Source organism: Dermacentor albipictus, chromosome 7, assembly GCF_038994185.2.
Source record: "Dermacentor albipictus isolate Rhodes 1998 colony chromosome 7, USDA_Dalb.pri_finalv2, whole genome shotgun sequence".
Taxonomy (NCBI): domain Eukaryota; kingdom Metazoa; phylum Arthropoda; class Arachnida; order Ixodida; family Ixodidae; genus Dermacentor; species Dermacentor albipictus.
Window position 1 is genome coordinate 7,901,361 of NC_091827.1, and position 11,024 is coordinate 7,912,384.

Here is an 11,024-nt window from a genome sequence, read left to right on the forward strand (position 1 = left end):
AAAATCTGGAGGACAGCAATTGGGATTGTCCTCCAGATCCAACAACGGCTGAATGATCTCGGCGCCAGAATTCCCTGTAATGAATGTTGTAATTCTATGGATGCCGCGAGCCTTTAATTTATTAGTGCGCGCACTTGCCTCGTTTGTGGTATCTATCTATTCGATCCCGAGTCAAAGCTGCACGGTAAAGGAGTCTTCCGTTATAACCAGCTACACAGTGAAAAACGAGAAAACGGGGCAACTTATTCGCAGAACCTCGCCAAAAATCTGCATTACCACTAGTTGCTGGGCTACCGCGTTTGTATTTTGTGGTCATATTTCCAAGAATTGGAGAGACGGCAACACATTTGTGCTGATCTTCGCGTGCGTGCGTGCGTGCGTGCGTGCGTGCGTGCGTGCGTGCGTGCGTGCGTGCGTGCGTGCGTGCGTGCGTGCGTGCGCGCGCGCGTCTGAAGCACTAATATACACAAAATGGCGCCGTTTATTCGTTGGTATCATTTTACCTTGTCCTTTTTTTTTTAATATGATGAGAAAAGCACCGACCACCGGTACATCTGTAGGGTTAGGGAAGGTGAGGCTACATGTAAGCCGATTTGTTATGTACATATACGAGTGTTGCCCTGTCTGTGATCGAGACAGCAGCAGCAGTAGCCACGGTCAGGGAAGTCCTTGCGTGGTCTTTCCGTGTTTTAAAGCTTCAGGCGTTCCGCCCTCTGGGCTGAACTTAATGGGGCTTGTATTTTGAAACCTGATTTAAAACCATTCTAGGGTGTTACGAACAAAGTTACTGCTTTCAAATGCAACCCCCTAGCTATCAGCTTTCTTCGAAAGAAAAAACAATTCGTTTTTTTCAAAGCGCAACGCTAGCAGTGATCTTATCGAAATAAGAGACGAATTTCTTTATTCCCCTTAAACATCCGTGAAGGTTAACCTACCTTACGATCGTTACATGACCGAGCAATTGTTAAAGAAAAGAAAAGAGCCCCCCCCCCCCACTCTTTTTTCTTATTAGTTGCCAAGTCTAGCCAAGTCTGTGTGGTGGCTCTGCTCCAAAAATGAAACCTCGGCCACATTTCCTGGCTTGTGGACATCTGGCTGCCTTCCATTCCATGTTTGCATAAGTGCGTTTCTCTATAATGAAACCGGTTCGGATTGAGAAAGTGCATCCGTGTGGATTCGAAATCATATGCTCAAACTTCGGCCGCTCCTGCGCGGAGAAAAGTTGTCGAAAGTTTCTCAAATAAGTCCTCTATTCCTACAGAATGCAAGCTTTATTATTGCTGTTTATAGACAGTTAACTAAGACTGAGGAGGTGTTGTGGAAATTAAGGAATCCACGTGTGGCTGTTGCGGAAACTTAATGTGCGGCGTCGCCGCCTGTCCTAAGCTTTCTCGTATTTTATCGTTTTACCTCAAGCCTCCGCTCTCGGCAAGATTTGCCATTCCTGCATTGAAATCGTTTCTGTGATTGTGTAACGAGAAAGACGGCACTTCTGACTTTCGAATGTAACTTGAAGGGGGTGGGTAGCTGTCTCCTAATTTCGTCTTTTTAGCAACACTTGCCTTTTAATCTACGGTCAGCTTGAGCGCACATGTGCTGAGTTGTGGTCTAAAAAAAAGGGGGGGGGGGGGGGCGTCAGCACAGCAGCGATGAACACACTTTGTATACATCGCCGTCTTCGTTCTTCCAATCCTGACCCTTTCGGTTTTTTTCTAGCAGTGAAAGTCGGCACCTTTCCCGCGGAGCCCGTCTGTATTCAAGAAGGCTTCTTCTGTAGATATATGCTTTTTGACGCCTGGGCGCGAAATAGTACATTTCGTTGGAATCGATTTCACTCTGCTTGTTTCCTTACGCGGATGACGCGCCGATTCGTCCTGGATTGGCTTGGATGTTTGTTCCTCTCGAGGACCTTTCTGCTGCAAGGAAATCGGTCCCAGTGCGCCGCCGCCTCGAGACGTATCGCCATCTGGTGGCACCACCGCGTACTGAGTGCGCGCGGAAATTCTCCGCAGGGAAAGTGTACGGCGCTGGCTTCCCACGGCGCTTCGCTGCCTGCATAATGGTCCCGCTCATCCTCCTCTAACATTTTTCTCTTCCGTCCTTCAATTTTATTCGTATTTTTGTTGTCTTCTACAGATAGGCAAACTTCCTCGACGTGACCGGTTTGCGAGTATTTCTCCTTTTTAGTCTTCCTTCCTTCCGTCCTTTATTGCGTTAACACACACACACACACACACACACACACACACACACACACACACACACACACACACACACACACACACACACACACACACACACACACACACACACACACATATACATTTTGCTCCGAATCGGTTGTCCGACTCCGCGCTCCTTCCTCTTAGGCTTACGCATATTTCACGCGTTCGAATTGAATTGTGGAGTTTTACGTCACAAAACGAATTTGATTCAGGCACGAAGGCGGCGTTATCAGCAACGTTTTATCAATAACTTTCAACGATAACTATCAACAACGTTGTTGATAGTTATCATTTGTGTCCGTCTGTCGTTCCTCTTTGTGTTTTGCTGCCCTATGCAAGATACCACTCCATGACTGAAGCATGCCGTAATTGGAGGAATTTGGATTAATTTTCACCACCAGAGGATATTTAACGTGTCCCCAATGCACGGCACAAGGCCGTTCTTGGATTTCGTCCCCAATGAAAGCATTGCATGCGTTCGACGCCGACTCCTGGATTTTCGTGTAATGCTTCCTGAGTGGGATGACACACTTGGTTGGTTTGTCCGCAGTTTGTGATCGCTTTTTCTTCAATAGCATAATGAATACTTGCATGAACGATGAAAATGTTACCAAGGAGACCCTAACAGAAAAGTAGCTTAATCTAGATTGTTAAGGTACCGACCGGTCGCGTCGTATATTATTGTCATCATTTGTTTGAAAACCGAAAAGTGACGGATGGGTGGTGTTAGATTTCGCAGCCGTTCAGCATATCGTATGCGCGCACTTTACTGGTAGCGGCGGGCTGTTGCTGTCTCGTCCTGTTTTCTTTCTTCTCTCGCGCTCAGCAAGCGGGAACCACGCTGTGCGCTTACGCGCGTCCTCCGGTCTGCAGACCGCGCGGCAAAACAAACGCCACGGCTCGAAAGCCGAAAAAGTGAGCGAAATACGCGAGCTGCCGTAACGCGGCTGTGTGTATGCAGTTAGGGGCTGGACGCGTCATCTCTCGCGCTTGCGTGCGCGTAGTGGCTGCGAAGCAAAAGAACAGCCATCCATAAGAGAGCGTGCTATCGTGCGTGCCGGCCATGGCGCGGCGCAGCGAAGAATAGCGCGCGTCGGACGCGCTCCATCTTTCCGAGCCGGCTCGGCCGAGCGGTTACGACTTAATGAGCGCCGGCAAAGCGGCCGGACACGCCGTAACAATAAAACCGGTACGTGTGCCCGCAACAGCAGCGCTGCACGCTCCTATTGCTGCTCTGCGCTGCAGCGGCGGCTTGGGAATGTGCGTATGTGCGGCGTCGAGTCTTCGGACGGATGTTTGGGGGTCCCCTCTTTACTACCTGCTCTCCCTTCAATATCTGCGTCGCCATTTTGACAATCGCTATTGTCACCCGCCTTTTATTTGTGTGTGTGTGTGTGTGTGTGTGTGTGTGTGTGTGTGTGTGTGTGTGTGTGTGTGTGTGTGTGTGTGTGTGTGTGTGTGTGTGTGTGTCGTTCGTTCGTTCGTTCGTTCGTTCGTTCGTTCGTTCGTTCGTTCGTTGTGCATAGTGCGGCGTTTCAATCTGGGCCACAATAAATGACATCTGTCGGTGGGCCATCAATATTTTGCAGTGAAGCTCAAACGTGTCCTGTAGCTTCGGCACGTTATAGGCAGGCGCAACGCTGTAGGGTGGTGGCGTCGAGCGACCAAGGTGATGGCGAGAGTATTTTGGGCGCTTGTGCGTATTTTCCTCCTCCTTTTTAGTTTATGGCCTGGCCTTTCTGAGAAAGGGTATGGGTGACCATGTAAGAGGCCTACGGACGAGGAATTCGCAGGAAACGTAAATTAATTCCTTGATCATTAACCTGAAATGATTGCGCCCTGTTACGCTCCCTCCTTCACGAAGGAACTTCACTGCAAATCGTGTGACTGTTCAGTGTGGGAATGTTGAGCAGTTCAATTCAGCTGAATATACTTGCTGTCGACAGCGGTATAAGTTGCCACCGCAGCGGTTGAAATCGATTGCTCTGTTCGCAAAGTCGAACGTAAACTAGCCTTACTTAATGCCTTCTTGTTTGAAGATGGCCTTACAGCGTACGACTGGAGATGACCGGCGAAAGCGTCGCCCCCCTTCCCCCCCCCCTATTTCTTTCCCCTTTCTTGACGGCGTTTAGTTCAGACAGCCGGTATTCACGCATATCATTCTAGATTTCCAATGAATAATGACTAAGGAATTGGTGTGTTCGTACATATATAATGACTGCAAAACGGCGTTCTTATAACGCAGTGTTTTGTGTTTTTATAACTTTATAACTTATAAATAACTGTTTTGTGTTTATAACGCAGTGTTTTTATAACTACTCGCAAAGTCGGTTATAGCCAGAATGGCGAAGTTTAGGCAAATCCGTATACGCTGCAAATCATTGCAAACCCGGGCTGGCTAAACTGCCATAGATGCAGCTGATCCCTTGGGCACACGTGTTAGTGTTGCATGTAGTAAGTAGCAGCAGAATGTATTGGTAGCAAGACATGGAGGTCGGTCCGATATTGCGTGCTCCGATCTGCTATTCTGCACTGGCGAAAGAGGGAATGAAACAGGGACGGAAAACGACAGTATTGGTTCGATGATGCTAGTCGTCAAAACAATAGATTGTCTTGACATTAGTCCTGTGTCGTGAAAATTGTAGCATCGCTCGTACTGTTGTTGTGAAAAGATGGGCTTGTTGGTGCATCATGACTGCGGGTGCAGCACGAGAAAAACCATACGGACAGGAGTAGGCACACGCAACGCTGATTTAATGTTGCCTGTGGGCCGCCTGCCTCCTTGTTGGGCGGACGCTCGCTCTAGTATTTTGTGTAGTAACCTCTACACTCTTAGGCAAAGTTACACCATTTGGGGTGTATCTCTGCCACACAACAATAATCGTCATCTACCTTGCTTGCGTTTCCTTTCTTGAAAATTCCGCGCCCGCTACTTTCCTGTCGGGAGTGCTATGTCATGCTGATAACGCGCATGCCGTTCGTTACTGGAAAGTACCGGGCTCGCCGCGTTAAAGAAAGGAAATGCGGACAAGACAGATGACGATTATCGTTGTGTGGCAAAAGGGTGTAATTTTGCTCAAGAGTGTATGGCGCCAGAAAACGTCGTCGCCTTCGTAGCTTTAGCAAATGGTCTGTGGCTGCGATTGTGCGCCCCGTACTCCCGTGCAGTGCGCGTTTTTTTTTTTTTTTTGCGGAGGCCTGCTTATCTCCTGAACCTCCCACCACCGCTCAGTTTCGTATTCTGCGCCGGTTACGCAAAGCCTTCGGCGGCGGGGACGAACGGCTTCGCGCGTGAGACCTCGAAGCTTGACAGGCCGGCCCACGAAGGGGCGATCAAGCGCAAGCCCAGAAGGTCAAGAAAGCACGGACGCCCTTGGCCAAGGCGCGAGTACGCTTTGCGAAGAGAAAAAAGAAACGCGCCAAAGCAGCGCTGGAATGGCCGAGCGAGCGTGTTTTTAACGAGCGGTAATAGTGGGCCGGAAGTGACTCGGGATGGGGACCCGCAGTTCTAGCTGCGCTAAAGTTCGCTGTATACAGTCGAACGCCTTTATAGCGTAGCGCTTGGGGCATCCGATATCATTCGTTCTACAGGTCATTCTACAGGCACCGCACAGCTCGCAATATAAACCGGGACGTAATTATTCTTTCGTTATACAAGTCATTTCGTTATAGAGGCGTTGGTTGTTGAGGCGCTGTACTTACCTGTGTACTCTGACCAACTTCAATCTGCCGCGTTACTGCTGAGCGCAAGGTCCCCGATTTGGTTGCCCATCCCTTAGCGGTCACATTCCCCTGGGGGCAGGACGTGAAAACGCCCGTCTACGTTAGCACCAAGTGGACCTGAAAGAGCCCCAGAAGTTCTCAACTAATCGGAGCACTCCATAAAGGCATCTTTCATGTCTCGAGTGCTGTTTGAGTCATCAAACGATGCTTACTTTTTTTTTTTTCGGGGCCAAGCGACGACGCCGATGACGTTAGTGTGTGCCACCTCCATTTTCGTATTTTTCGTACTTATTGCCGCAGTTCGTCGCTAGCTTTTTTTGAGCTGCATCGCAAAACGTCGTACGCTGTTAGTCATATGCATGTCCATACCCTTTTTTTTTTCTTTTTTTCGTGCTTGACCGGAAAGCGTTAAAAAAATTTACCTTTAAGATATACCCTACTTGTTATGTAAAGCTTTGAAGTGCTTGTGTCTCAGCGATGCTGATTATTAGCTGTTGTTGCATGCCACGAAGCTTATTGCAAAAAGTTTGAGCTTTCTTTCAGGCGGTCTGCTGAACCTTCAAAGCTTCAAATATTTTTCACCGATACTATGTCAACCGCGCTACCATTCTACATTTAACTTGTACCTTCTGGATTTTCCTGCGTTCCGAGAAAAAATTCAAGCTTTGCCATTTTAGTCGCTTTTGCCGGTGCCAAAGGCGCTTGAAGGGGTCAGTTATTTGAAAAAGTGGATATTTTGTATGTATTGTATGTATGCTTTACTTCCACAAAAACTAAATACAGCTTCGCGGGGGTAAAGTGGGGAAAAAAGCTGCTCCTAGCAGCTTGACCAGCCCCAAATACCCTTAATACAAAAAAAAAAGAAGGGAGCAGCAGAGCGGAAATAGTTTTCCCAAGTACTTACATATTCAAGCACTACAATATATCATGCATACGCATCGCAAAATCAGGCGAGGAAGAAAAAAAAAAGACAACAAAAGCAAGATGTGAGTAAGCAATCAAAAAAACAAAATCTCACTGCACTTCAAACGCATAAAGGCATTGTACAACTCACATATGAGAGGAAAAATCAAGAATAGCAGGAGGAGAACAAGTTGCAATATCAATTTTATTAACAATAAGATCGTTTAATAACCGAGGTAGCCTGGAGCACAGCATTTGTGATCCATAGTATGTGCGCCATTTTGGTACGTGCCAGTACTCTGGCTTTCTTGTGCTGCATGGAGTTTCGTGTAGCTTTAAGTTAGCCATAAAAGTAATGTAGCTTATGTTCTTTTTGTGTTCATTTTTATACGCAAGCACTAAACGATACTTTAAAGGGGCCTGTACTTTCGGTGTGTTAAGTTTATGAAATAAATAAGCTGAAGGGAAATCGCATGGTTTATTACAAATAGCTCGAAGAGCCTTCTTTTGCAGTATGTACAGCCTGTTGATATTTGTGTCAGAAGTGGTAGCCCAGACAAAACAACAATAATTAAAATGGCTGAGAAAAAGTGAATTATATAGCAAGCACTTAACAGAGCGAGGAACTAGTTCAAGGAATAAAAAATGCAGTGATTTGTGAAAGCTTACTAGCAAGAAAATCTATATGGCTCTGCCACGTCTGCAACGTCAAAAAATACACCTAGCGATTTTACCGAGTGTACAAGTTCAATTTTAGAATTCTTAATTAGCAAATCTTCCTCTATAGTAATTTGCGTGTTCTTAGTGCGAAATAACACCGCCTTAGTTTTTTGCGAATTAATAGTCAAACCGTTGTCAAATGACCACGTGTATAGTTTATTAAAAACTCCATTAGCTATTATAATCAATTCGGCAGGGTGGTTACATGAAAAGAATAACGTAGTGTCATCAGCATAGATTACGTAACGCGTATCAGCATCGATGTTTACTAAATCGTTAATAAAAATATTAAAGAGGATGGACCCTAAAATTGACACCTACATTGACCGACCGAACTTCAGATTTTAAGCCATTTACTGCTGCCAGTCATATCACGTCATTCTCTAGCATACACACTATCTGAATGTCTGACATCATGCAATGTGCCTTTGAGAAAAAGAGAATGTTGATTGGTGCCTTCTAGCTCAGCTGGGCAAGAACAATAAATTATCGCCAGTATGGTAGAAAACTTTTGGGAAGAAAAGCAAGCGTGGAGAAGGAGTTTCGAACTTCAACAAATATGTGGCTTCTATATATATATATGACTTTCGAGAAAGAAAGCTGTATGATTTCACGTGGAATGACGCCAGTACGTGTTTGTCAGTTCTAGACTCTATAAACGAAGCAGTTTACGAAACCCGCGATACCCGTATCTGTAATGGAGTTGCGTGTGTTACGTAAAGTTGTGTTTTCAGTAATTTATTTACTTTAGCGACAATTTTGTGAAATCACAGTTTGCTACCGGTAGCTGGCAGGATTTTACTTTCTGAAATTCACGAGACTATTTGTGCATTTCACGTGTGCTTGAATAAGGCACTCGCAAAGTAAAGTAGAGCTTCTAAATATAACGCTTCTAGGCACTTAGGAAATAATTTTTCACCAAGGCTGTATTTCACCCACACGCGTACTGATTTGCAATGGTGGTTCCCAAATTTTTGCCAAGTTCGATCTCTGTGCACTGAATTGTCGCTGTTAAACGCAACGATGGATGCTCAGTGTGCTAAACCCTTGTTTTTCTCTTTTTTCTTCCAACAGATTAGGGTGAAGTTGTTGTGAGAACCTCTGGAGCCAGGAACGACCGACGTGCATCTTACCAAAGCAGCATGACAGAGAGCTTGGGAGAAGCCATTAAGCCAGAAGACAAGTGTAGACTGTGTTAAATGTGAAAGTGTTTGTGTGGACGCACAAGTTACACATTTTGAAGGAAGCTGGAAAGAAGAAAAGGAAGAAAACGGGAAGAAAAAGCTAAATACGACAAGGAAGGTCGCGATCTTCGAGACCCTCCGGGATATCAACATGGAAGAAGCCAGTGCCGGTTCGACCACGGGACACAAGTGCACACACACACACATAAAAACACGCACGCAAACAGTGACGACAAAAAGACAAAGCTTAGGACAATTTTTTACTAAGGACTTCAACAAAGTGCAAACCCATGTTTGTTTTTGTTTCTCTCTCTTGGTTTCTTGTTATTGTTGTTGTTGCCGTTTTCCTTTTATTCACTGTCTATCCAGTTTTTCTCTGATGTCTCATATCTTTCTCAAACGTTGATGTGAATGAAGCTTCGTTCATAATTTTTTTTCTCTCAACCTTCCATTCTGCCTTCTCCTCTTGCTTTGTGTAAGCTAAAATGATGTTTGAGAGTGTTGATGACGATGAAGAAGACATCAGTTGAGAGGTGCCCTCCTGGCGTACCATGGAGAAAAGAGAAATGCGGAGAAGGAAAGGTCCACAAGATGTGTGCGTGCCACTGTGACATACAGGAGCCCGAGTATGGTGGGAGATGGCGAAGTTGCAGAGATAAACATCAGAGCGAGGCCTCTGCTAGGAGTGCGATGACGTCATCTACAGGCGAGGCGTGTTTTGCAAACTGTTCCCATCTGGCTTTAGCAGGACCGCTGGGTGTCATTGCTTGAGACCGGAGGCCTAGACGTGCTCTGGGCAGAGACAGTTGTAATTCGAGTCCACTAAGGTGGATGCTGAGAAAGGAGTCATTGGGTCGTCTATGTGAGACTCGTCACTAGGACGTACTAGGGAATCCCCTTCCCCGTTTGATCCCCCTCTTCCCTAAATTTCATTTCTTTTGTCTCACCGGGTGCCGTTGTCCACCGTATTCCTCTCCTACACCGTATTCTTTTGTTGCCTTCGTGTTGCCTTCGTATTTTTTGTTGTTGTAGGCTCGTTAGGCTAAGCTTGGTTATTCATTGACCTCTTTCCCCCTTCCCCCCACACCTTGGAGACAAACCGCCACTATGGGCTGTTTTATTCCGGGCTGACTAGAATGGCTGGCAGTGTTTTGCCGCCTCCATCGTTCCGGTCTGGAAAGAGAGTCGCCTTAGCAAGTGTGTAGACGCTGTTCGTTCTTTGATCATGTCTATTTTTCTGTTGGTACGTTTTGTGACGTCAGTGACAAAAGAAAAAAAGCCTTTTTCCGCAGTGTGACGGATGCTTGGCCTTTCAGTCCCACTTCAAGCGCTTGGAGTGGGGCACTTTCTTGCTCTTGGAGAGAGAGAGAGAGAGTTTGACTTCAATATGTACCTTTTCTTGCCTTCGAAACTCAGGATGCCTCCGTTGCCAAGGCAAGGCTGCTCTCTGCCTGGCACAATCCTCAAAACTAGCGGGGTTTAAAAAAAAGATTGAAGGATACACCGAGTGTTTGGACGCAGAAGATGTGCGTGAGGTTGAAAGTGACACCGTCTCTGTTGCCAGCGTGCGGACCAAGAGTTGTGACGGCCACGAGCTGGAGGATCATGGTCCGGAACGTGTTTAGTATGCTTAGGTTTCTTTCGGCCAAAGAAAAGCGAGATAGAATGTGTCATGGAGCTGTAGATTCTTGCCTGATCGGTCCCTGAATGGTACGGGGATCAAGTCCTGTGTGTATGTCTTTACTTTTGACTTAAAAGAAACAAAAAAAAAGAGCCGCTACCAAGCACAAGTTGTTTCTCGAAAGAAAAAAAAAAGATTGCGAGACTACCTGGTGTGGACATTAATTTTTTGTCTATCAATATAAATACTATAAATAAATCGCTATATATACACACATGGAAGGAACAGCATGTATTATACTTCAGTATATGTGGGAAACGACCTATCCCCCATGTATTGCATCACCAGCCACTTTAACCCCCCTTCCCACTCTTTTGTGAGGCATTAAATGTCTGAGAAACATGACCAGGTGTCCTTGTCTGCTTCTTGGTCAACGCCCTTTCAGGAGCAATCGTCTGTCGTCATGCGTGCTGGCAGCACGGCAATTTGCTTGTCATTGTGCATGACATATTGTGAAGCCTACATGCAGGCCATTGCCTCTGCACCTAAGTCGTCTAACGTCATAACACAGACGTGCCAGCGTTACAGCAAGGCGTTATTAGTAGGGCCACTGTTTTGTTTCCATATATTATATGCCACTGTAGACAA

At 46.1% G+C, this 11,024-nt stretch overlaps 1 protein-coding gene across 5 annotated transcripts in view; it reads left to right on the forward strand.

The window, feature by feature from the left end:
- The window catches only part of Reph (Regulator of eph expression), a 154,524-nt gene extending 143,743 nt beyond the window's left edge, over positions 1 to 10,781 (forward strand). For all 5 annotated transcript variants that reach the window (XM_065449835.2, XM_065449836.2, XM_065449839.2 and 2 more), the window contains one exon: positions 8,646 to 10,781. In XM_065449835.2, the coding sequence (XP_065305907.2) occupies positions 8,646 to 8,666 (21 nt within the window). In that variant the 3' untranslated portion in view covers positions 8,667 to 10,781. The remainder of the gene's footprint in view (positions 1 to 8,645) is intronic.
- The last annotated feature ends 243 nt before the right edge of the window (positions 10,782 to 11,024 follow it).